The sequence below is a fragment of the Bos taurus genome, chromosome 8, assembly GCF_002263795.3.
Source record: "Bos taurus isolate L1 Dominette 01449 registration number 42190680 breed Hereford chromosome 8, ARS-UCD2.0, whole genome shotgun sequence".
NCBI classification, from domain to species: domain Eukaryota; kingdom Metazoa; phylum Chordata; class Mammalia; order Artiodactyla; family Bovidae; genus Bos; species Bos taurus.
In genome coordinates this window covers 39,351,404-39,379,368 of record NC_037335.1, presented here as the reverse complement: position 1 = coordinate 39,379,368, position 27,965 = coordinate 39,351,404, and the positions used below count along the sequence as shown (strand labels likewise).

Genomic DNA, 27,965 nt, shown 5'->3' with positions numbered 1-27,965 from the left:
TGGATTTTAAAAGATTTCTAGTAAATATTTTGATGAAAGTTGACTATAATTTGTATTTAATTTGTAAAAAGACTCCTCCAGGATCTGTATATGTAATGTTAATGCACTTAAGAGATCTTCCGTTCTGCTACTTTTCAAGTCAAAAATAGCATATCATATATGTTTGATTTCAGATTTTTGTACTAAAACTTAGGTACCTGAAGTAGATTCTTAGAAGTTGATAACATTTTGTTTATAAAAATAAGAATGTTAACTAGATTTCTTTTAAAATAGTTTTTCTTTTAATGCTTCAGTTTTTAGTTTTAGGAGAAAATTCCATATATCTAAAGTTTTTAGATGGAATGACTGCTTTATTGTAAAATTCTAAGTTTTCAAAAGAATTATTGTTCATTGAGTGTTTATGATGTTTTAAATTTTGATTCCGACCTTATATAAAAGGAAAGTAAACTTGCCGCTGTTTAGTTGATTGTGCATAAGACACAGGTAAGTAAGTATTGTACCAGTTAATGCCAGACAGCTTCTTCAAATTAATATTCTTCAGAAATGAGGGTACAGATTTTCTTTAAAATCTGTGATTCTGTAAATATTCCAGTATTTTTAGTTACACAATCTTTATGTAAATAATCCCCTATATCCATGGCTACCTACTTTGGGAAACAGTCACTTTTTCATGTTATTTATGTATGCTGCCGGTAGCACTATAATTTGCTATGGAAGAGTGCTTTCTTATAACCCAAGACTTCTGCTTTAAAATCAAGTGAAATTTTTATCACAACCATAACTTGATATTTAATTTTATTTAAACAATTTTGTTATGGACATTAGAGGATACTGCAGTTCTATACATAGGGACTCATTTTGGGGCGGCATGATGTCAGATTGAGACGGTATTATTTTCATCGTTGTGCCTTTTGCATGTTCCTACAAAATTGAAATACTGATTTAATCAATAATTCAGAAGTGAGTGATCACACCATCGTGATTATCTGGGTCATGAAGATCTTTTTTGTACAGTTCTTCTGTGTATTCTTGCCACCTCTTCTTAATATCGTCTGCTTCTATTAGGTCCATACCGTTTCTGTCCTTTATTAAGCCCATCTTTGCATGAAAATTTCCCTTGGTATCTCTAATTTTCTTGAAGAGATCTCTATAGTCTTTCCCATTCTATTGTTTTCCTCTATTTCTTTGCATTGATCCCTGAAGAAGGCTTTCTTATCTCTCCTTGCTGTTCTTTGGAACTCTGCATTCAGATGCGTATATCTTTCCTTTTCTCCTTTGTTTTTCTTGTCTCTTCTTTTCACAGCTATTTGTAAGGCCTCCTCAAACAGCCATTTTGCTTTTTTGCCTTTCTTTTCCATGGGGATGGTCTTGATCCCTGTCTCCTGTACAGTGTCACAAACCTCCATCCATAGTTCATCAGGCACTCTATCAGATCTAGTCCCTTAAATCTATTTCTCACTTCCACTGTATAATCGTAAGGGATTTGATTTAGGTCATACCTGAATGGTCTAGTGGTTTTCCCTACTTTCTTCATATTAAGTCTGAATTTGTCAATAAGGAGTTCATGATCTGAGCCACAATCAGCTCCCAGTCTTGTTTTTGCTGACTGTATAGAGCTTCTCCATCTTTGGCTGCATAGAATATAATCAGTCTGATTTCCATGTTGACCATCTGGTGATGTCCATGTGTAGAGTCTTCTCTTGTGTTGTTGGAAGAGGGTGTTTGCTATTACAAGTACGTTCTCTTGGCAAAACTCTATTAGCCTTTGCTTCATTCTGTACTCCAAGGCCAAATTTGCCTGTTACTCCAGGTGTTTCTTGACTTCCTACTTTTGCATTCCAGTCCCCTATAATGAAAAGGACATCTTTTTTGGGTGTTAGATCTAAAAGGTTTTATAGGTCTTCATAGAACCATTCAACTTCAGCTTCTTCAGCATCACATTACATACCTAAATATTAAAATATTTTCTAAATTACCAATTTTGTTTCACTTTATTACAGTATGTTCATCTTAGGTTAAAATATTAATAATTTCTGTTGTGTTTATGCCAGATGTTATTGCATAGTACAGGGCCTAAATATTTTTCTCTTCCAGCCTTACAAATTTATAAGGAAAAGCCTTATCTCTAAATGAAACATCAATCAACATTAATGTTTCTTAAAGTTTTTAATGAGCATTTTCCATTATAATGCCTTTCTTTGCTTAGCAAATTGTTTAACATCTTATTTTGAACTGTAATAGATTGATGAAATCATTAAAAGAGTTCTAGGAGTCCCTGTTCTAGTTATCCATAGCATTAAATTTTGTGAACAATTATGTTTTTAATAACTGTACCAGGAAGAACTCTTAATAGATGCTGTTTATTGAGGTCAAGCATGTCACCTCTGAGCAATGTGAACAGAAAGTAGCATAGCATTTAGGTCTGACTACAGGTAAATAGCATTAATAAATGGTGCAAGGTGGTAAGGAAAAGGCACATAGCAGGACATTGTAGAGGCAGCTGGATAAGAACTTATTAGTTGCAGATGATAAGACATTGCAGATGATAAGACATTATCAGATACAAGTATACTGAAGACACAAATGAAAGTATGCAACAGAAAGTTTTATCAGTTATCCTTCCAAGAACATAGTTGAAAATGTTTAGGTGCTTCTCACACACAAAGAGATAATTAAGTAGGTAGTATTTTTAATGAAAAAGTTTGAGTATTTCAAACTCTTAGAAAAATGTGAATCTCAAAGCATAGAGTTTTCTAGTAGTATTGAGTACAAGCTTGTGAGTTGGACTTTATTAACTGAAACTAAAAACATTAGAGAGCAAAAAAATCATAGACACTATAGAAAATAGAAATGAGAAATACAAACCTAAACACACAAACTTAACAATTATTTAAATACTTGAAATTTTTTTAACTTCAACAACTTGAAATACACTATACTTTATTCTTCTGCATAATTTGTTGAAGATTGCTGTAAACCTTTATAACTATCCCAAATTTTAATTATATAAGAACAAAATTTATTTTATGTCCTTAGTAACGTTCAAGTTTTTGGATTAATTTTGGTTGGAGAAGAAGGAAAAGAAAGTTGTTTGCAGAATCTTGACTCTTAATAACAAGTAACTGAATTCTGCAACAATACTGATTAAAATACTTTTAATCTTCATAACCCAGGTTATGAGTGCAAGCTGCAGGTGGCCAAGATCTAAATGACAAATCTAATGTAGTTTCTGTTGAATGGCAGAAATTATTATCTGCTGTTCACAAAGCATTTTAAAAACAAAAATAGTCACTATTTCCCACAAATTCTGCCAGAATATTGTTTTCTTTCTTTCCTTCTTTAAAAAAATGTTTTAAATACTTTTTTCTATCAGTAAGTTTGAGTACAGCATGAATCCCCTGGTACCAGTTCTTTTTCTTTCTGTTATTAGTTTTGTAACATTATAATGTAACTTACTGAATAGGAATTCTTGATAATATAGTAAGGGTATTGGTGATTTAAAAATTTGAGACAAAATCTTACCTTTTTATTGAAGGACTTTGAGAAACGTTGAATTCTAAACCCTGAGTATATCATTATAATTCCTTAAGGTGGCCCCATTTACTTCCTAAATTACTATTATAGAGGAATAAAACTCCAAAAACTGAGATTACTGTAGAGGACAATCTTTTTCCTAATAATGATTTGGAAATCTGAGACCTAAAGAACAATGTATGTGGTGAGGGGGAAAGGAGATTTCTAGATTCTGTCAGATCTCAAACTTGCATTTAATGGGAATTTTTTCTAACATCTTGAATTTCTCTTATTTTAGGGTTACTATAATAAATGTAGAAGGTGTTGACTTTTAAAAAAACTGCACAATGTGAGAGTTATGAGTTAAATTTTGTTTGGGGCAAAATGAGGACCCAGGAAGCAGCATCTCGGACAGCTCTAAGAAACTGTTCCAAAGAGGCAGGGGGGAAGAGGGTCAGTATATATGTGATTTTGGTGAAGGGGGATACATGCAGATCAAGCACTTTTTTCTTTTATTTTTAAGAAAGTTTCTGCTAGTCATGAACAGTTGACATCATGAAGGATTTTAGTGCTTTCCTAGATAGGAGATTCAAGAATTGGGCTTATAAAATCTGCTCCCCAAAATATCTATCTGAAGACCTGTCCTGCCATTTTTTCCCCCAGCACAGTGTGCCTCATTTCTGCTCTCCATCCTAAACTCCTTTAAGGGGTGTTGAAAATAAGCAGCTGCAGCAGCACAATGATTTAGTCTTTGTAGAAGTAGATGGCAAGTGCCAGTTTGTAGTTGACAAAGGTTAGAGGATGGATAGCTCAGTCAAATGCCAAAGTATTATGGCTCTAGTAGTTATCTAGGCCATTTTTTTACAGCTGCTCCAACGTGGGCACTTAATTTTCAGATTCTTAGTACAGTCATTTTTCTTTTCTAAACTTAAAAAATAAAAGATCATGTCCATATTGTATACCCCTTCAGACCTTCCTACATATACACTCACCAATACTGACACATGCAGGCTCCCTGCGACTTTAAATTTGCATCAGATAATTCAAATTAATGGTTGCAGTAATGAAGACATCACCTCTTGATAAAATCCTAAATCCCATTCATGTGTTGAGAATAAAGAAGAGTAGATAGTGCAGTTATGGGTATAGTTATGGATATATAAGACATGAGTAATCTTCTGTGAGGGTCAATCCTGATGGTATTTCATCTTATAATTCCCTGTTAAATAAACATACAGACAAAACCAAGAGATTTAAACTTTCAGTTCTGCTGCAACTTTCAGATACCAGCCCTAATCATGATGGTTTTAGAGAATCTAGTTTGGTGTGGCCCCAAATATAAAGGATCCATAGAAAGAATTTCTTGGGCTTGGGCCTAATATGAGAGTTGGAGTTTCATATATAAACTTCTCTTTAGAGCATGCTTTTTCAGCAGAATTGATACCAACTCTCAGGGGTGAACAGTGACAAAAAAAAAAAAAAAAACTTATTTTTTAATGTATAAAGCACAGAAATACAGTACATAAGTAGATAGGCAGTAATATAAAATTCTCATGGTGGAAGAGACTAGGAGAAAATGACTAAAAAGTTCTTTGTAGATATTAGGGATAATGCAAAGAATGTTGAGAAACACTGCTCTTAAGTGTACTCATGTAGACATGGGCCAAACCAGTACTACCTGAGAAATGACTTCAGTTAGAAAGGGAAGATATGTCAGTGTGAGAACACTGAGTGTATTGGATCTTTAAGCATGCATGCATGCATGCATGCTAAGTTGCTTCAGTCGTGTCCGACTCTGTCCAACGCCATGGACAGCAGCCCACCAGTCTCCTCTGTCCACGGAATTCTCTAAGCAAGAGTACTGGAGTGGGTTGCCATGTCCTTCTCCAAAATATACTAAATAGTGTATCTGAACTAAGAAAAATTAGTTGGTAAAGTCACCTAATTTTAATCTCTCTAGAATTTAAAGGTTTTCCTTCATAGATGGAAAAATCGAGGCTTCTTCAATGGAGTACCTCCATGAGAACCATTTTGTTGTCTTTGATTTTACATTTCACAATAAATCAGTTAAGATATAATTGTCTCAAAAAACTTAGGGTATCTTAATGATATGCAGTGTATTAGCAGTTTTTCTTCTTGATCATAAAAGGAGATAATAACAAAGATATTAAAACCATGGCATATTACTGTATATTAAAGGCAGAATAGGGACTTCCCTGGTGCTCCAGTGGCTAAGACTCTGCTCCCAATGCACGGGACCTAGGATTGATCCATAGTCAGGGAACTAGAGATCCCACATGCTGCAACTAAGACCTGGTACAGCCAAAATAAAAAAAACCTCAACATTCAGAAAACTAAGATCATGGCATCTGGTCCCATCACTTCATGACAAATAGATGGGGAAACAATGGAAACAGTGACAGTCTTTATTTTCTTAGGCTCCAAAATCACTGCAGATGGTGACTGCAGCCATGAAATTAAAAGACACTTGCTCCTTGGAAGAAAAGCTATGACTGGCCTAGACAGCATTTAAAAAAGCAGAGATATTACTCTGCTGACAAAAGTCTGTCTAGTCAAAGCTATGGTTTTTCCAGTATTCATGTACGGATGTGAGAGTTGGACCGTAAAGAAAGCTGAGCACCGAAGAATTGATGCTTTTGAACTGTGGTGTTGGAGAAGACACCTGAGAGTCCCTTGGACTGCAAGGAGATCCAACCAGTCCATACTAAAGGAAATCAGTCCTGAATATTCATTGGAAGGACTGATGCTGAAGCTGAAACTCCAATCCTTTGGTCACCTGATGCAAAGAACTGACTCATTGGAAAAGACCCTGATGCTGGGAAAGATTGAAGGTGGGAAGAGAAAGGGATGACAGAGGATGAGATGGTTGGATGGCATCACTGACTCAATGGACATGAGTTTGAGTAAGCTCTGGGAGTTGGTGGTGGACAGGGAAGCCTGGTGTGCTGCAGTTCATGGGGTTGCAAAGAGTCGGGCAAGACTGAGCGACTGAACTGAACAGCCAAAATAAATAGTAAAAATAAAATATTGAAAAAAAAAATAAAGCCAGAATTTCTATACAGAAATAGTAAAGAAACTAACACCAGCAAATGAAGATCATATCTATTCTATGAAATTTACCTAGAAGTCAAAGCATTAGTCTTTGAAAAATGCTACAGCTTTTTACATTCTGTGATATCCATTGTAATGGTTGTGATGTTATTTAATGTGGTTTTCATTTGCATTTCACTAATGGTTAATGATCTTTTTTTTAATGATTTATTTTAATTGGAGGCCAATTATAATATTCTGGTAGTTTCTGCCATACATTGACATGAATCAGCTACGAGTGTACATGTGTCCCCCTGTCCTGAACCCCCCTCCTACCTCCCTCCCCATCCCATCCCTCTGGGTTGTCCCAGTGCACTGGCTTTGAGTGCCCTGTTACATGCATTGAACTTGGACTGGTCATCTGTCTCACATATGGTAATATACATGTTTCAATGCTATTCTCTCAAATCTTCCTACCTTTGCCTTCTCCCACAGAATCCAAAAGTCTGTTCTTTACATCTGTGTCTCTTCTGTCTTGCAGGTCATCATTACCATCTTTCTAAATTGCATATATATGCATTAATATACGGTATTGTTTTTCTTCCTGACTTACATCACTCAGTATAATAGGCTCCAGTTTCATCTACCTCATGATCTTAAGTATCTTTTAATACGTAATTTTACTGGTCATTTTTTCATCTTTGGAGAAATGTCTATTTAAGTCCTTTGTCCATTTTAATTAAGATTGGGTTCATGTTTTTAGTTGTAGAAGTTCTTTCTATATTCTGGATATTAACCCTTTATCACATATATAATTTTAGATATTATTCCCATTCTGTGGATTGCCATTTTATTCTGTTCATTGTATCCTCTTATGCACAAAAGTTTAAAATTTTTATATTTTCCAGTTTATCTACTTTTACTTTCAGTGTCATATTCCAGAAATCATTGCCAAATCCATTGTCAGAAGAAAACACTGGGAAAAAAATTCTTAAGTGTTTTATGCCTTTAACTCTTAATATTTAGGTCTTTGATCCATAATTTTTCTATATGTTGAAAGATAGTATCCATATATATATATATATATATATTTTTTTTTTTTTGGCATGTAGATTTCTAGTTTTTCCAGCACCACTTTTTGAAGAGAGTATCTTTCTTCTACCGGATGACTTTGGGATACCTTTGTTGAAATGTGTTTGACTGTATACGTGAGAGTTTATTTCTGAGTTCTCTGTTACATGCTATTAGTTTATATGTTTGTCTTTATGCCAGTATCACATTGTTCTTATTACTGTAGCTTTTATTTTAAGTTCTGCAGTCATGAAGTGAGAGACTTCCAATTTTGTTGTTCTTTGTAAAAATTGTTTTGGCTATTTGGTGTCCCTTGAAACTGCATATGAGGTTTAGAATGGGTTTTATATTTCTGGGAAAAAAATCATAAGGATTTTGAATGGTATTACATTAAATCTGTAGACTGTATTTAGGGTACAGGTAGGGCTTCCCTGGTGGCTCAGATGGTAAAGAATCTGCCTGCAATGCAGGAGACCCCGGTTCAATCCCTGGATTGGGAAGATCCCCTGGAGAAGGAAATGGCTACCCACTCGAGTATTCTTACCTGGAGAATTCCATGGATGGAGGAGCCTAGCAGGCTACAGTCCATGAGGATGCAGAGTCTGACACAACTGAGCAACTAACACTTCACTTCATTTCACTTTCAGTATCCTCTTAGGTAGTTATCTCATTTTATCCACACAACTCTATGAGGTAGACACTATTATTTTTTTTGCTTTAAATATGTAGACACTGACATTTAGCAAGATACAATAAATTTAGAAAGTGGAGAAAGAAGGGATGTTAGAGTTTGAATTTAGGCAGTCTGACTCCAGGAGTTTGCCAGAGTTTATAATTGCTTCACTATGCTGCCTTTCACAGCTTTGGCAGCATACATATAAAGCAGCAATAAACTAGATAAGCTTTCTTCAGTGATATTTCTCAGATGGCAAGATGACAAAATCATTTCAGTTTCCAGTGAAAATTATTTGAACATATTTTTAGTTGGACTGTCACTTTCTGTCCCTCAAAACAGACAAACAAACAAACAAAAAAAAACCCTACAAGTGCACAACAGTGTGATAAAATGTAGAAAACAAGTGTTTTTGTAGAAAGAACAAGGTAAGTGATGATAATGAATTTGCTAGATGATGAGAGAAAATTGAAAGTAAATGAACTTAAAAAAAAAAAAAAACTTGGGAAGGTACAATATGACTGTGAGCTGAATAGGAAGGAGCAGGTGCAGCAGCTGCCAGGAGGGCGAACACAAGGTTTCATGTTCACCAGAATGCAGGGCAAAAGCAGTGACTTCATAGGCGCCTAGGCCAGACCTACCTGCTGATCTGTTGTTCATTAGTGGTCTGGGAAAGCAGGGATGGCTGTGGCTCTCCCTGGGGTAATAAAAACTGGTGTTGGAAATATCAGGGAATGTTCATCTATCAGAACTCTTGGGGGAGACAAGTATTTTGCTTGGGTCTAGAGTACCAAGATAACATCCTGTAGGCTCCAGTGCTGGAAACACTGCCTAACTGGTTTAATCGCCATTCATTCCCTCAAAGTATGTTGCAGCTTGGACTAGAGAGATGGGGACAGAAATGGAAAGAAGTCGGTATGCTATTGTGGTTTGGATGGAAAGGGTAAGAGAAGAACAACTAGATGGAAGGAGTTTAAACCAGAATTCCACTTTGGAGATGTTAAATCTGAGATGCCTAATAGATATCGAAGTAGAAGGAAAGCCCAGAAATGTTACACAGGCAGTCATTTAAAATAATGGATATAGTTAAGCTAACTAAGGAAGTGTTAGATAAAGACAGCGAGTAGAGGATCAGGACCTGAGACAATCTTAACATTTAAAGGTTAGACTGAGGATGAAGACTGAGCAAGGAAAGACAGAGTAGTCCACTTCAAGAAATAATGTTGTTCACTTGCTAAGTCATGTCTGACTCTTTGCAACCCCTTGGACTGCAGCACACCAGGCTTCCCTGTCCTTCACTATCTCCAGAGTTTGCTCAAACTCATGTTCATAGAGTCAGTGATGCTATCTAACAATCTCATCCTCTACCACCCCCTTCTCTTTTGCTTTCAGTCTTTCCCAGTATCAGGGCCTTTTCCAATGAGTCTGCTCTTTGCATCAGGTGGCTAAATTATTTATTGCAGCATCAGCATCAGTGCTTCCAATGAATATTCAAGGTTGATTTCCTTTCGGATTGACTGGTTTGATCTTGTTACTGTCCAAGGAAATCTCAAGAATCTTCTCCAACACCACAATTCAAAAGCAGAAATTCTTTGGGCCAAGCCTTCTTTATGGTCCAACTCTCATATCTGCACATGCCTACTGGAAAAACCATAGCTTTGACTATCCGGACCTTTGTCGGCCAAGTGATGTTTCTGCTTTTTACTATTCTGTCTAGGTTTGTCATAGCTTTTCTTCCAAGGAGCAAGTGTCTTAATTTCATGGCTGCAGCCACCATCTGCAGTGGTTTTGGAGCCTGGAAAGTAAAATCTGCCACTGTTGCCACTTTATCACCGTCTATTTGCTATGAAGTGGTGGGACCGGATGTCATGACCCTAGTTTGTTGAACATTGAGTTTTAAAGCCAGTTTTTTCACTCTTCTCTTTCAACTTCATCAAGAGGCTTTTTAGTTCCTCTTTGCTAGCTGCCATTAGGGTGGTAGTATCTGCATATCTGAGGTTGTTTTCTGTCCCAGCAACCTTGATTCCAACTTATGATTTGTCCAGCCTGGCATTTCACATGATGAACTGTGCATATAAGTTAAATAAGTGTGATGATATACCGCCTTGTTGTACTCCTTTCCCAACTTTGAACCAGTCTGTTGTTCCATGTCCAATTCTGATTTGCTTCTTGACCTGCATACAGGTTTCTTAGGAGACAGGTAAAGTGGTCTGGTATTCCCATCTCTTTAAGAATTTTCCAGTTTGTTGTGATCCACACAGTCAAAAGCTTTAGCATAGTCAGTGAGGCAGAAGTAGATGCTATTCTGGAATTCTCTTGCTTTTTCTATGATCCAACAGATGTTGGCAATTTGATCTCTGGTTCCTCTCACTTTTGTAAATCCAGCTTGTACATCTGGTAGTTCTTGGTTCAGGTACTGCCGAAGCCTAGCTTGAAGAATTTTGAGCATTAATTTGCTAGCATGTGAAATGAGTACAATTGTACGGTAATTTGAATCTTCTTTGCCATTGCCTTTCTTTGGGATTGGAATGAAAACTGACCTTTTCCAGTCCTGTGGCCACTGCTGAGTTTTCCAAATAACAGTATCATCTTTTAGGATTTGAAATAGCTCAGCTGGAATTCTGTCACCTCCACTAGCTTTGTTTGTAGTGCTTCTTTTTTAAGGCCCACTTGACTTCATGTTCCAGGATGTCTGGCTCTAGGTGAGTGACCACACTATCATCTGGGTCATTAAGATTTTTTTTTTTGTACAGTTCTTGTGTGTATTCTTGCCACCTCTTCTTAATCTCTTCTGCTTCTGTTAGGTCCTTGCCATTTCTGTCCTTTATTGTATCTTTGTATGAAATATTCGTTTGGTATCTCTAGTTTTCTTTTTATTTTATTTTTAAACTTTACAAATTGTATTAGTTTTGCCAAATATCAAAATGAATCTGCCACAGGTATATGTGTTCCCCATCCTGAACCCTCCTCCCTCCTCCCTCCCCATACTATCCCTCTGGGTCGTCCCAGTGCACTAGCCCCAAGCATCCAGTATCGTGCATCGAACCTGGACTGGCAACTCATTTCATACATGATATTATACATGTTTCAATGCAATTCTCCCAAATCTTCCCACCCTCTCCCTCTGCAACAGAGTCCATAAGACTGTTCTATACATCAGTGTCTCTTTTGCTGTCTCGTACACAGGGTTATTGTTAGCATCTTTCTAAATTCCATATATATGCATTAGTATACTGTATTGGTGTTTTTCTTTCTGGCTTACTTCACTCTGTATAATAGGCTTCAGTTTCATCCACCTCATTAGAACTGATTCAAATGTATTCTTTTTAATGGCTGAGTAATACTCCATTGTGTATATGTACCACAGCTTTCTTATCCTAGTTTTCTTGAAATGATCTCTAGTCTTTCCCAGTCTGTTATTTTCCTCTGTTTCCTTGCATTGTTCACTTAAGAAGGCTTTATCTCTCCATGCTATTCTCTGGAACTCTGCATTCAGTTGAGTATATGTTTCCTTTTCTTGTTTGCCTTCACTTCTCTTTTCTCAGCTATTTGTAATAAAGGAAGATAATCAGACACAGTTATGTACAACATGGTAACTTGACACGACAATAAAGGAAGAAAGACTAATAGATGATGAATGTGAGGGAGAATACAAAATTGAAATGGGCAGGATCATCTGGCCCCCACCTTCCAGTGCTGCTCCCCTCTTCATCCCACCTTGTTCCCCACCTCATTGGCCATGGCCATTCTTGGCATTCCTTATGAGTGATGGCATCTCATCATGGTAGACCACAGAGATAATAAACTTCAAGACTATCACATGCAAAAAAGTGCTGGAACACAAGACAATAGCTATCTTAAACCATTAAGGATAAAAGACCTTACCAATCAGTGTGCTTCCCTCATAGCTTACTTGGGAAAGAAACTGCTTGCAGTGCAGGAGACCTGGGTTCGATCCCTGGGTCTGGAAGATCCCCTAGAGAAGGAAATGGCAACCCACTCCTGTATTCTTGCCTGGCGAATCCCATGGACAGAGGGACCTGGCAGGCTACAGTCCTTGAGGTCGCAAGAGTCAGACACGACTTAGTGACTAAACCACCACCACCACCAATCAGTAATGAGAAGTCTGAAAATTATCTGAAGGACTTCGAGTCACGCAAATGTAGAAAGATTGTGGGTAAAGTACTTAAGATATTGATTCAAAAATTCACTGTTAAAGCTATAAATGGATCAAGATATGTTTTGAGTTGTCCTTGTAGCCTGAAAAAAGTAAGCTGAAGCCAGGAACAAGAGCTGCTTTGCACATGAATACACATTTGCCAAGATCCACTGTTTTATAGCATGTTTCATGGACACAGATAATCCTTTTTTCTGAGACTGGGCTGTTATCAGATTATCAAATTGATAGAGGTGAAAGAACTACCTCCTACAAACCTAGAATTATTCCATTGTAATGGTAGTATGGCTAAAAGGCTGTTGTATGAACAGCCAGTTACAGGGAAAACACTAATAGCAAGAGCTGTTAGCCAGCTGGACTACAATTTTCTAAATGTATATAGCTCTGCTATAGACAAGTACATTGGTGAAAGTGCTCATTTGATCAGAGAACTGTTTCAGTATGCCAGAGATTATCAGCCATGCATCATTTTTATGAATAAAACAGATGTCATTGTGAGTATTAGCTTTGTGAAAGTACTTCACCTGATAGGTTCAGAGGACTTTAATGGAGTTACTCAAATGGATGGATATGATACTCTGCACAGAGTTAAAATGATCATGGCTAAAAACGAGCACAGTGAATCCTGTTTTGCTGTCTCCAGGTAAATTAAATATATATTTATAAGCAATATTAGATATACTGAAAATCTATGAAGGTACCATGATAAAATAGATTATTTAGAAGTACTTGTGAAGCTTTCAGAGAGCTTTAACAGAGCAGACCTGAGAAATGTTTGCACTGATGCAGGTATGTTTACAATTCATGCTGATATGAGTTTGTAGTGTAGAAAGACTTTATGAAAACAATCAGAAGTGGCTAATTTTAAGAAGCTGAGCTTAAATTGGACTACATGGTTTTGACAGCTACATGACACTGGTTTAACATAAAAATCAGTTGAAAATGTATGCAATAGCAATAATCTCATTAAAATTGTGTGAATTAAAAATACTTGAAAATAAAGTAAAAATGTATAGCTTATAACAGAAGTTAAATAAAAATGTATAGTTTATAACAGATATAGAAATTAAATATATAAACACAAATAGCAGAAAAGACAGGAGGGGTAAATGGAAGTATTGTGTTGAAAAGGTCTTAAACTGCATGTGAAGTGATAAAATATTTGAAGGAATCTGTAATAAAGATGCATATTGTATCAAATTTTAAGAAATAGCAAAGTAACCAACAAGATAAAATGAAATTTTAAAAGATTTCAACCCAACAGAACGCAAGGTGAAAAAGGAACAGAAATCACATAGGATAATAGCAGAAGTATAGATTTAAATCCAAACCATATGGCTAATTAAATCCATACCATATTGATAATTACATTAATCAATGATCTAAACTTCCAAATAAAAGGCATATATTGTCAAACTCAATGAAAAAGCAAGAACCAACTACATGCTGTTTACAAGGAACCAATTTTAAATATAAAGATGAAAAGAGGTTAAGAATAAAAAGGTAAAAAATAATATATGATGGAAACACTAATCATAAGAAAGCTGAAGTTGCTATATTAGTATCAGGAATATTACCAGTGATAAAGGGAGACATAATAAACTATTAATTCAGTAGAAGATAGATACAACATGCATGTAGTAATTTTTAAATACAGGAAGATAAATGAGCTAAAAGAACAAATAGACAAGTGCAAAATTATAGATATTTCAGTACTTTTCTCTGACAGAAAAAACAGCAAGATCAGTAAAGATATAGAACTCTGAGAACAACACAATCAACCAACTTCAACTAACTGACGTTTATGAACTACTCCACAAACAGCAGCATGTACATATAGCAGAATATACATTCTTACCAAGTGTTTAGAAATAGGACAGTTATTAACCAACACAGATGCAAACAAAACAAAGTAGGGGCCAAATAAATGAACTCCAGACAAAACATATGGATAATTTCTGCTCATGATCTTGACATCAGGAACATTGAACAAGATGCTAGGATTAAAATCTTGGTCTAGCTCTACCCCTAACTAGCAAGTAACAACATGAAGAAGCCTCAAGAGGCTGCATAATATTAAGGTACCTCAGCTTTCATTAATTTTTTTCCTACTTCAGGATTGCTCTAAGGAGTCCATAAGGAAAATATGAGTGTTCTATCTAACAAAATCATTGTTAATACAATTACAGATATTAACAGACAGGCACTAAGCTAAGAAGCTAATTAAATATACCCTAGCATAAAAATTACTAAAGTGTGTAGGTAAGTATATAGCTAGGCAGATAACATACTTGGTAAATCTCATAATTTTCTAATTGACACTTTGGATATATATGTTAGGAAGCTAATAAAACTCCATTTTTATTCTTAAACTACAAGTACAGACCTACACTTCTTCAAACTAGTTCAAGTGTATCACTGTATTTTGGCTTACAAGGCAACTCTCAATGGAGCAGTTTCATCAAACACCCAGCCAACTTACTGTATCACTCAACCATGATATGATATAATCTATCATTTTATATCAAAACAAGTGACTAAAAATTAAAGTGAATGCTGTACCCTAGAACTGGTTAAAAAATTGTATCTATTAATGCACTGTAAATGAATATAACAGATACACGTGGAAAAGAGCTTTGGTTCTAAAAAATAACAGAGCCAAATAGGAATTTAAAATTTTAATTGAAAAGAACATTACAGTGCATATTTGGGAAAGAAACTAGAAAAATATTGCAAATTATACTTACCCCCTAATTAATGGCAGAAAATAGGAATTTCACTTTGGATTCTTTGTATAAGCTTTGCTCTAATTTGTAGCATTAAAAGATTTTCCCATGTGGACATAAAGTGGAAAAACATACCAAAAACTTAGTGCTATAGTACCTATATTGAGTTAAGATATGCAAGCACATAAACAGAATTTCTACAATATTCATACTGTGAATATTAACAGTGATTGTCAACCTTTAACCTACTTAAGAATGACTCAGAAGGCCTGTAAAAATGCAGACCAATGAGCCCCATACCCAGAGTTCTAATTCAGTAGGTCTGGGAGAGGACCTTAGAACTGCATTTCTAACACGTTCCCAGGTGATGCCGACACTGCACTCTATTCTGACCAAGCCTGAATAAGACTTCACATTGTATCAGTACCTTCAAAGCAAAGACAGGGGATCTTGGAGAGAGATTACAACCTCAAGAAAGTCACTGAACTATGTCCTCAATAGAAACTGTGAAAAGACTTACCAGTTACTATACAAAGAATTAAAACTGTACCTACTAAAAATGTGTAAGAGCTACTACGGGTAGTTGGTTAGCTAATTTAAGTCAGTAGGACAGATGTACTGGCATACTGCTGCTGCTGCTGCATTGCTTCAGTCGTGTCCAACTCTGTGTGACCCCATAGAAAGCAGCCCACCAGGCTCCCGTCCCTGGGATTCTCCAGGCAAGAACACTGGAGTGGGTTGCCATTTCCTTCTCCAGTGCATGAAAGTGAAAAGTGAAAGTGAGGTCGCTCAGTCGTGTCCAACTCTTTGCGACCCCATGGACTCCAGCGCACCAGGCTCCTCCGTCCATGGGATTTTCCAGGCAAGAGTACTGGAGTGGGGTGCCATTGCCTTCTCCAACTGGCATACTAGAGTGAGCCTAATAGTAATGGGCACCAGTCAGTATATCATACACATGGAATGCAGAACACTCCATAATCCATTTAAATGCTACTTAAGAGAGTTTCAAAACCATAAATAAGAATAAACAGGTAATCGTTAGATGTCTGCATAGATCATGCCACCTCCAGTAATATCTTCAAATATAAAAATATATGAAAAACAGAGCACCAAAGAAAATACTAAGTCGTATTACCACCACAAAGTATTGCTAAGTGCTTACAAATACATCTAGATGTTGGTCACAGCAGAGAAACTACAAGGACAATCACCAAAAAAATAATAAGTAAAATATATTAAGCTTTTTATTAAGTTAGTGTAAGTCTCATGATGGTTAGTATATCTCAGTCACAACTGCTGATGCTTCCTTAAGTTTTCATAATCAATATATGGAAGGCATGCAATAATAAGTTCTTCTTTTGTACATCCCTTCTGACAACATTTTTCTGAGTATCCTCTGCGTTTTCTTTGGGGATGATTCCCCCAAAACAAATTGCTTAAGGTTTTGATTTTGTTTGTATTTTTCTTCTGAAATTCTATAATCTCATGAATATATGGACTGATATCTTGTGATGAGGAAGATTCCTCTTGTCTTGTCTTAAAAGGCAAGTTGGCCTTTTTATACTGATACTCAGGCAGTGACTGCATCTTCATATTGTTTATTGCTTCTTCCTGAGAGGCAGAAGTAGGGACTGTTGAGAGGCAAGAAATAAATCCTTTATTAAAATCTTAGCTGAAAATTTAATCATAATGCTGTAACACTAAAGCCAGCTAATTCTGAAACACAAGTAATCACATTTTAACTAGTAAAATGGTTATTCAAAAGCAATGTATATGTTTAAGTAAAACAGTTGTAATGTTTTCCTATAAAAAGGCCTAGAAACCTTTGTACACTTTTATTCAGAAAACATTTTTTGAGCTATAATTCATATGCCATAAAATTAAGCATTTTAAATATACAATTAGTATATTCACAAGGTTGCACAAACATCACCACTACCTGATTCCAGAACATTTCTATCATCCCCAAAAGAAACCTCCCCCGATTAGGAGTCACTCCCATTTTCCTCTTCTTTCAGCCCCTGGTACCTACTAATCTACTTTATATTTCTACAGATCTGCCTAAAACATAACCATATATGGTCATTTGTGTCTGGTTTTTTTCACTGAGCATATTTTCGAGGTTCAATCATGTTGCAGCATGTCTGCCAGTACTTTATTCTTTTTATGGATGAATAATTTTCCATTGTATGGATATATCACATTTTATTTACCCAGTTGATAAATATGTGGGTTCTTTCTACTTTTTAACTATTAAGAATAACACTGCTCAGAACATCCACATACGTTTTTGTGTGAACACATTTTCAGTTCTCTTGGGTATATACCTAGGAGTAGAACTGCTGGATTGTATGGTAAATTTGTTTACCTTTTTTTAGGAACTGCCAGTTTTCCACAGTGGCTACACCATTTTACAATCCCACCACTGGTATACTAGGCTTCCAGTTGCTATACATCTTGGCCAACATTTTATGTTTTCCATTTTTTGATGGTAGCCATCCTAATGGATGTGAAGTGGAATCCCATTATCATTTTGATTTGTAATGACCTTGCAACTAATGATGTTGAGTATTTTTCATGTCCTTATTGTATATCCTCCTTGTAGAAATGTATATTCAAATTTTTGCCCATTTGTAATTGAGTTACTTGTTTTTTTACGCATATTTTATAACTAAGTGATTAGTAGAAGCCATTCTGTTGAAATATAAAGAAATGGAGAAGTGTGATATGCTCAGTGAATTGTTAATGTTACACTGCTCTTACTCAGTATTACTTATAAGAAATTAAAATAACACCAGAAGGTAATTAATTGGAGGCTTGTTGAATTTCCATCATTGCCCTTGCCCATCTACAGTTCCTTTTGAGGGATATATTGCCTCTAGCCACTGCTGTTGAGTCATGTTCTGAACCATTTAGGACTGCATCCTAAATCTGCAGTTCAAAGACAGGAGGTTGGCACCTGACCCCAAAGAAACAGACAGGAGGTTGGCAACTGACCCCAAAGAAACCATCTACCACAGTGGCCCACAATCCATGCCCTGTGAAAAATAAGTTTGCTCAATAAGATTTCCTCTTGTTGAAACTGGGTTTCCCTGGTGGCTCAGATGGTAAAGCATCTGCCTGCAATGCAGGAGACCTGGGTTCTATTCCTGGGTTGGGAAGATCCCCTGTAGAAGGAAATGGCAACCCACTCCAGTACTCTTGCCTGGAAAATCCCATGGGATTAATCAGAATGGAAGAAAAAATTTTGCTTGAAGAAATTTATGAGTCAGGTATATAGATAATTTTTTGAGCCATAAGACTGGATCAGATCACAAAGAGAGTTAAGTATAAATAGAAAAGAGGGGAAAGGAGCAATGACCCCCACAAGAGACTGAGCCAGAGCTGCCTGTGTGGGTTTGAAGGTCTCCTGCAAAGACGTGGGTCAGCAATGGCCGGCTGCAGGGACGGGCACTGGCAGCAGCAGTCCTGGGAGGCACAGTGTGTGACCTAAGTCCTCCTGGAGGAGGTCACCATTAGCCCTACCATAGAACCTCCAGGTGGGTGACCCACACACTGGAGAACAACTGTACCAAAGAAGTTCTCACACTGATGCCAAGGTTCTAGGCCCCACATCAGACTTCCCAACCTGGGGATCTGGCAAAGGGACTGAGAATCCTAGCAAATCTGACTTTTAAGGTCTGTGGGATTTGATTATAGAACTTCGACTAAACTGGGGAAACAGAGACTCTTGGAGGGCACAAAAAAAACCTTGTGTGCACCAGGACCCAGGAGAAAGGAGCAGTGGCCCCACAAGAGACATGAGCAGGACTTGCCTGTGAATGTTTGGGAGTCTCTGGTGGAGACATGGGTCGACAGTGGCCTTCTGCAGGGCCAGGGGCCACTGGCAGCAGTAGTCCTGGGAGGCACAGCATGCTCATAAGTCCTATTGCAGCAGGTCGCCATTAGCCCTACTATAGAGCCTATAGCCCTACCATAGAGCCTGCAGACTCCAGGACTGGGAGCTTCAGGCCAAACTACAAGGAGGGAGCATAGCCCCACCAATCAGCAGAAAATTGGACTAAAGATTTATTGAGGATGGCCCTGCCCACCAGAGCAAGACCCAGTTTTCCCCACAGCAGTCCCTCCCATCAGAAAGCTTGCACAAGCCTCTTAGATTCATCCATGAGAGGGCAGACAGATGAAACAAGATCTTCAGTTCCACAGCCACCAGAATGAAAACCACAATCACAGAAAACTAGCCAAAATGATAAAATGGATCACAGCCTTGTCTAACTCAATGAAACTATGAGCCGTGCTGTGCAGGGCCATCTAAGACGGACAGGTCAAGGTAGAGAGTTCTGACAAAATGTAGTCCACTGGAGAAGGGAATGGGAAACCAGTATTCTTGCATTGAGAACCCCATGAACAGTATGAAAAGGCAAAAAGATATGAAACTGAAGGATGACCCGCCCCCCCCACCCCCACCTCCGCCGCCCCAAATGTCCAATATGCTACTGGAGAAGAGAGGAGAAATAACTCCAGAAAGAATGAAAAGGCTGAGCCAAAATGGAAACAACACCTAGTTGTGGATGTGTCTGATGGTGAAAGTAAAGTCTGATACTGTAAAGAACAATATTGCATAGGAACCTGGGATGTTAGGTCCATGAATCAAGGTAAATTGGACGTGGTCAAACAGGAAATGGCAAGAGTGAACATCGACATTTTGGGAATCAGTTAAAATGGACTGGACTGGACGAATTTAATTCAGATAACTATTACATCTACTACTGTGGGCAAGAATCCCTCAGAAGAAATGGAGCTCTCATAGTGAACAAAAGAGTCTGAAATGCAGTACTTGGCTGCAATCTCAAAAACAACAGAATGATCTCAGTTGGTTTCCAAGGCAAACCACTCAACATCCCAGTCATCCAAGTCTATGCCCCAACCAATTGCTGAAGAAGCTGAAGTCAACCAGTTCTATGAAAACCTACAAGACCTTCTAGAATTCACACCTAAAAAGATGTCCTTTCATAATAGGACACTGGGATGCAAAAGTAGGAAGTCAAGAGATACCTGGAGTAACAGGCAAATTTGGCCTTGGGAGTACAAAATGAAGCAGGGCAAAGGCTAACAGAGTTTTGCCAAGAGAATGCACTGGCCATTGCAAACATCCTCTTCCAACAACATAAAAGAGGACTCTACACATGGACATCACCAGATGGTCAGTACCGAAATTGGATTGATTATATTCTTTGCAGCTGAAGATGGAGAAGCACTACACAGTCAGCAAAAACAAGACCTAGAGCTGACTGTGGCTCAGATCATGAGCTGAATTGCAAAATTCAGACTTGAAGGAAGTAAGAAACACCACTAGGCCATTCAGGTACAACCTAAATCAAATCTCTTATGATTATACAGTAGAAGCGACAAATAGATTCAAGGGATTAGATCTGATAGACAGCATGCTTGAAGAACTATGGATGGAGCTTCATAACATTGTACAGGTCAAAACCATCCCCAAGAAAAAGAAATGCAAGAAGGCAAAGTGGTTGTCTGAGAAGGCCTTACAAATATCTGGGAAAAGATGAGAAGTGAAAAGGAGAAAGGGAAAGATATACCCAACTGAATGCAGAGTTCCAAAGAATAGCAGGGAGAGGTAAGAAAGACTTCTTAGTCAACAATGCAAAGAAATAGAGGAAAACAGAAGAATGGGAAAGACTAGAGATCTCTTGAAGAAAATTAGAGATATCAGGGAACATTTCATGTAAAGATGGGAATAAAGGACAGAAATGGTAAGGACCTAACAGAAGCAGGCAAGATTAAGAAGAGATGGCAAGAAATGCATAAAAAAGGTCTTAATGACCTGGATAACCATGATGGTGTGATCACTCACCTGGAGTCAGACATCCTGGAGTGTGAACTCAAGTGGGCCTTAGGAAGCATTACTACTAACAAAGTTAGTGGAGGTGATAGAATTCCAGCTGAGCTATTTCAAATCTAAAAGATGATGCTGTTAAAGTGTTGCACTCAATATGCCAGCAAATTTGAAAACTCAGCAGTGGTCACAGGACTGAAAAGGTCAGTTTTCATTCCAATCCCAAAGAAAGGCAATGCCAAAGAATGCTCAAACTACTGCACAACTATACTCATTTCATATGCTAGCAAGTTAATGCTCAAAATCCTTCAAGTTAGGTTTCAGCAGTACATGAACTGAGAACTTCCAGATGTACAAGCTGGATTTACAAAAGTGAGAGGAACCAGAGATCAAATTGCCAATATCCACTGGATCACAGAAAAAGCAAGAGAATTCCAGAATAGCATCTACTTCTGCCTCACTGACTATGCTAAAGCCTTTGACTGTGTGGATCACAACAAACTGTGGAAAATTCTTAAAGAGATGGGAATACCAGACCACCTTTCCTGTCTCCTGAAAATCCTATATGCAGGTCAAGAAACAACAGTTAGAACTGGACATGGAACAACACACTGGTCCAAAATTGAGAAAGGAGTATGTCAAGGCTATATACTGTCATCTTTCTTATTAACTTGTATGTAGAGTACATCATGTGAAATGCCAGACTGGATGAATCACAAGCTGGAATCAAGATTGCCGGGAGTAATATCAATAACCTCAGATATGCAGATCATACCACCCTAGTGACAGAAACCAAAGAGGAACTAAAGAGTCTTTTGATGCAGGTGAAAGAGGAGAGTGAAAAAGTTGGCTGAAACAGTGTAGTAATAATACAAAGCCAAACAAAAAGACCAGTTAAATAAGAATCTCAGACAAACTTAATAAACAATAAAAGTGGCTCTACAATCAGTGGGGAAAAAATGACTGTTCAGTAGATGGTATTCAGAAAAATACTTCCTCATGTACAGAAAAGTAAGACTTTGAGAAAAGACAGTATTCCTAGCCAGAACAGAACCAAAAATGGGCCCCAGAAGAATTAAGGACCTAACAAGAAAAGTAAAACTATAAAACAAATAGAGAAACAAAAAAGGACCTCCAAAACATTCAAAAGGACGAACAATAAGGTGAAACACTTATTGTCTAATGGCATAAAAATTAAGACTATCTAATAACACCAGTAGATAGATGGCAGAATAGGATGGCATATTTGCATTATCTAAAACCTATAACTATTACTGTATCTAGATTTTGAATGAGTCTTACAAATTAACTGGAAGATGACAACTTTGACAAAAGTGGGCAAAATATAGAAATAAAATTTCTGAAAAATAGGAAGTTTTCAAAAAAAAAAGGAACCCCAAAGGCTAATATGCATATGATGAGGTACTCAAATCCAGAACAAGTTAAATGAGATTTTATTTCATGTCTATCACACTGGAAAATGTTAAAAATTATATAATTTTAATTCTTGGCATGGATATAAGAACATAGGAATTCTCATATACTAGTAAAAAACAAGAACAGATGGATGAAGACCAGGAATAAGGGACTACAGCCTATCTAACTGGAATAGGGGTATGGATTATGAAATACTGGTAATGAAACTTCAATAATTTCACCTAGCACTAAGAGTTAGGCAGCACCATACTCAGAATTTAGAAATATGACATTAGTTCCACGCTGCCACACTCTGAAATAGGTTGTGGCAAAATGGTCCATACATTCGGAATTCATTAACAAGAAGTGCACAATCTGAAATTCAACTTATGTCTGAGTAGCTCTGAAGAAGGCATTTTTGAATATCAGTGTACCAAACTGTCATTTCCTGTGTCAGACTCAAAGAAATTATCAGAAGATTAAAATTATTGATAATTGATTTGGCCTAACATAGAAATATATTCTGCTTGTATAAACTAAATAAAAAGTAATCAACTTTTCAGCAACATTCACATGCAAAAGAAATGACATAATTATATATTCTATGTTGGAATTCTCTTTTGGAAATACATGCCTCTCTTCAACTTCTATTAATAAATTAGTCACTGGAAATTAATAGATTACAGTCTATCTTTCCTTACAGATTAAGAATTCTTTAAAATCTAATACAAATTCATATTGATAACCTAAATTCATTTTCTTCTTCCATATATTTTAAAAAAACCATGTTTCATTGCCACATATTTCCACTTTTACAAACTGTCCTTTATATAGTCCCCATAGTAACATGTTTAATGTGTACGACAATCCTGAAATATGATCAGATATATTTCCATTTCCTACAAATCTTCTTTCATTGCAGATCTCTCCTCACTGAATTAATGACATTTACTCCTTTGGGGTATTGTGAATAACACATGAAATAAAGGAGTGATTAACCAGCTACAAGTTTTAAAGTTGATTTTAAAATATTTTATTTATTTGGCTGTGCCAGGTCTTAGTTGTGGCATGTGGGGTCTAGTTCCCTGACCAGGGTTCGAACCCAGGCCCCCTGCACTGGGAGCATGGAATCTTAGCCACTGGGTCACCAAGGACTTATTATTGCTTGGTCAAGAAAAAGGATTCCAAACTCATTCTTAATCACAAACTCAAGCTTGGATGTCTGAAGGTAAAATTTTGACTATGGTATAGGTAACGAGAGCACAGCATTTGATGTGAGAGGAACGCCCACCAAGCATGAAGTAAAAGGGGAAGTCCACCTTGCACTTGTGAGAGGAAAGAATAAAGAAGAAACAGAAAACTGAACTAGTCCCTTGTTACTCAGAAAGCATTATTCAACTAACGGAATCGGCATTACCTGGGAGCTTGTAAAAAGTAAACTCAGGCTCCACCCCAGACCTACTGAATCAGAATCTGTATATTAATAGCATTCCTGAGGTGATTCATATACACATAAAAGTGTGAATATCAGCTAAACTGAAGTACAACTGAGAGTTTGGTGAGAGATAATTCCTTCATTACAAGAACAGGATAAAATGAATTTATATGTAGGTGGTTTTGATGATAGAAAATGATCAAGATTCAGTCTGATGTTTTCTATTGTTTCTGTCTTTACATGATACTCTACATAGAAACCCTAAAGACTCCACACAAAAACTACTAGAACTGATAAATTCAGCAAGGTAGCAGGTTACAATATTAATATACAGAAATCTGTTGCATTTCTTTACACTAACAATGAACTATCAGAAGGTTAAAAAAAAATCCCCTTTAAAATCACATTTAAAAAATACCTAGGAATAAACCTAACCAAGGAGGTGAAAGACCTATAACCTCAGAATTATAAAACGTTAATAAAGGAAACTGAAGATGATTCAAAGCAATAAGAAGATAGGCTGTGCTCTTGGGTTTGAAGAAATCTACAGATTTAATGCAATTCCTACCAAATGACCCATGACATTTTTAACAGAACTAGACAAATAGTCCTAAAATTTATATGGAATCACAAAAGACCCAGAATAGACAAAGCAATCCTAAAGGAAAAAAAACAAAGCTGAAGGCATAACCCTTCCAGACATCAGACAATACTACAAAGCTATAGCTATCAAAAAAGTGTGGTACTGACACAAAAAACAGACTTATGGATCAACAGAACAGAATAGAGAGACCAGAAATAAACCCAACACCAATGGTCAACAGATCTTCAACAGGAGAGACAAGAATATACAGCAGAGAAAAGATAGTCTCTTCAGGAAGTGGTGTTGGCAGACTGGATAGCCCCATGTAAATCAATGAAGGTAACACTCTCTTACACTATACACAAAAATAAACTAAAAATGGCTTAAAGACTTAAATATAAGACATAACACCATAAAACTTGTAGAGACAATAGGCAAAACATTCTGACATAAATCATACCAATGGTTTCTTAGGTCAGTCTCCCAAAGCAATAGAAATAACACCAAAAATAAGCAAAGGAGCTCTAATTGAACTTATAAGCTTTTGCAGAGCAAAGGAAACCATAAACAAAATGAAAAGACAACCTACAGAATGGGAGAAAATATTTTCAAATAATGCAACCAACAAGGACTTAATTTCCAAATTACACAAACAGCTCATATAGCTCAATTAAAAAAATAATAAAAAATTGGGCAGAACTAAATATTTCTCCAAAGAAGATACACAGATGGCCAATGGGCATATGAAAATGTGCTCAACATCACTAATAGAGAAATGGAAATCAAAACTACAATGAGCTATCACCTCACATAATGTCAATCATCAAAAAGTCTACAAATAATAAATGCTGGAGAGGGTGTGGAGAAAAGGGAATCTTTCTATGCTGTTGGTAGGAATATAAGTTGGTGCAACCACTATGAAGAACAGTATAGAGGGTCCTTAAAAAATTAAAAATAGAATTACCATATGTTCCAACAATCCAACTCCTGGGTATGTATCTGGAAAAAATAAAATCTAATTTGAAAATATACATGCACTCCAATGCTCATAGCAGCATTATAATGCTCATAGCAGCATTATTTACATGCAAGCAACTTAAGTGTCCACTGAGAGACAAATGGGTAAAGAAGATGTGGGGTGTGTGTGTGTGTGTGTGTGTGTGTGTGTATATATATATATATATATATATATATATGCAATGGAATATTACTCATCCATAAAAAAGAATGAAATGATGTCATCTGCAGCAACATGGATGGACTCAGAGTCACTTTGCTGTACATCTGAAACTAATACAATGTTGTAAATCAACTTATACTTCAATAAAAAAGTTTTTATTCCCCTAGCATCAATAATTTATAGGTTTTATTCATTCATTAAAAAAGAATACAGAATACAGCTAATATTTTATAACTTTAAATGTAATATAATCTATAGAAATTTTGAATTAGCAGTTGTACAACAGAGACTAATATTGTAAACCAACTATACTTCAAAACAATAAAAAAGAGTAAGTGCTCACAAAGTGCTAGGCAATGTTTTAGTTTGTTTTACTCATCTATGTTAGGGTCTCTCTTTTGATATGATAGTCTACTCCTTCCTTTAATTTCAGAATCTTGACTTTCACAAAATTTGCCCAAATTAGAACAACTGAATTGTTGTAAAAGGCAGTGACTTAAACTATACACTCTAGGCAACTGTTTACAAATAAAGAGCACTTTCTTTTAAAACAGCAAATGTATTGGGACTAAAATGCATTAGCCACAAAATGTAAAAACAGAAAGTGAAAGTGAAGTCGTGTCCGACTCTTAGCGACCCCATGGACTGCAGCCTACCAGACTCCTCCATCCATGGGATTTTCCAGGCAAGAGTACTGGAGTGGGGTGCCATTGCCTTCTGCATGTTCTTCCTAAAGACTGCTTAAAAGCATTTTGTATAAATTCAATATACCTTAAGCATATACTCTATGCTTGGCCCTCTGCTGGGCATTTCATATAAAACATACATTCCTGTGTGTGTGTGCCAAGTAGCTTCAGTCGTATCTGACTCTTTGCAACCTCATGGACTGTAGCCCACTAGGCTCCTCTGTCCATGGAATTCTCCAGCCAAGAATATTGGAGTGGGTTGCCACTCCCTTCTCCAGGGGATCTTCCCCACTCAGGGATTGAACCTGTGGTTCCTGCACGGCAGGAGATTCTTTACCGTTTGAGCCACAAGTTCCCAGGGAAGGTGATACCTATAATTAGGCGTTAAAGGACAAAATAGAGATTGCCAGGTGACAAGGGCACGGCAAGAAGGGAAAGTTGGGAAACTTATACAACTTTGTAGACTTTACATTTGTGCATTTCTTTCCCTGAAGTTAAATTAAAAAAAAAAAAAAAAAAAGCTTCACAGAGATTGTGTATGTATGCTGCTGCTGCTAAGTCGCTTCAGTTGTGTCCGACTCTGTGCGACCCCATAGACGGCAGCCCACCAGGCTCCCCCGTCCCTAGGATTCTCCAGGCAAGAACACTGGAGTGGGTTGCCATTTCCTTCTCCAATACATGAAAGTGAAAAGTGAAAGTGAAGTCGCTCAGTTGTGTCCAACTCTTCGCGACCCCATGGACTGCAGCCCACCAGGCTCCTCCGTCCATGGGATTTTCCAGGCAAGAGTACTGGAGTGGGGTGCCATTGCATTCTCCGTGTGTATGTATATTAGGCACAAATTCCACTTCCTGAAGTTAAATGGCTGGCAGAGCGAATTCGAGAATAAGAAATGTACAAAGATGAACAAACATGCCTTTGGTTTAGATTTTCACCTGGGTTTGTTGCTCTCCTCCAGACCGGAAAAGTGGTTTGGGAGCTTTCTGACCGGTCAGGAATGAAGCTTTCAACCTTTTCTGAGGCCTGGGAAAGCAGCTGTGTGAAAGGCTTTTCCTTCTCAACGTGGCTCCAGTTAACATCGCCACAGAGTTTTACTATCTCATGCAGTAGATGCTGGCCGCACAATCTCCTGGCTCTGCTAATGTCGTTCAGCTCACGGGAGACTCGAACCAGCAGGAGCCCGAGACACAGATAGAGGAACCGCGGCATCCCTGGGTCCCCAAGCCAGGTCCGCCGCGCGCTCTAACTGCCGTCCTGCACGACTGTGCACGTGGACAGTCTTCTGATCTTCGCGTGCGGACCTCGCGAGAACTTCAAGGCGAGGTGCGCACCTTCTGATCTTCGTCTCCAGATCTCGCGAGAACTTCGAGTCAAGACGAGGGCAGCTGTGGAGGCGCTACCTAAGCTTCCCGAATTTCCCAGGGCCCTCAGGCTGCCCCAGGTGGCAAGCTGTTAGTTCTGAAAATGGTTCGTTTTTCTCTCTACCCTCACTAGGAAGATTTATCAAATGAAATATGGGGCCGTGACTAACGGATAAAGCCTCCCTCTAGTGAAATGGATTTCCCGCCTCTTTTGCCTGCTTGCTAATGGGACGTCGCC

At 37.4% G+C, this 27,965-nt stretch overlaps 1 protein-coding gene and 1 pseudogene across 3 annotated transcripts; one reads left to right on the top strand and one right to left on the bottom strand.

Moving 5' to 3' along the window:
• The first annotated feature begins 139 nt into the window (after positions 1-139).
• LOC132346030 (26S proteasome regulatory subunit 10B-like) lies at positions 140-18,016 on the top strand (annotated as a pseudogene). Its single transcript, XR_009495740.1, has one exon. The product of XR_009495740.1 is annotated as a 26S proteasome regulatory subunit 10B-like (transcript).
• On the bottom strand, positions 16,433-27,657 carry INSL6 (insulin like 6). Of its 2 annotated transcripts, none has more exons than NM_001077521.2 (2): positions 27,302-27,657; positions 16,433-16,842 (listed from the first exon to the last, which is right to left on the bottom strand). In NM_001077521.2, exons 1-2 carry the CDS (start codon positions 27,573-27,575, stop codon positions 16,499-16,501), a joined length of 618 nt encoding a protein of 205 aa, NP_001070989.1. In that variant the 5' UTR covers positions 27,576-27,657; the 3' UTR covers positions 16,433-16,498. The 2 variants fall into 2 exon arrangements, with proteins under 2 accessions (NP_001070989.1, XP_059745264.1); XM_059889281.1 differs by having other exon boundaries at positions 16,438-16,822; positions 27,302-27,530.
• Positions 27,658-27,965: the final 308 nt, after the last annotated feature.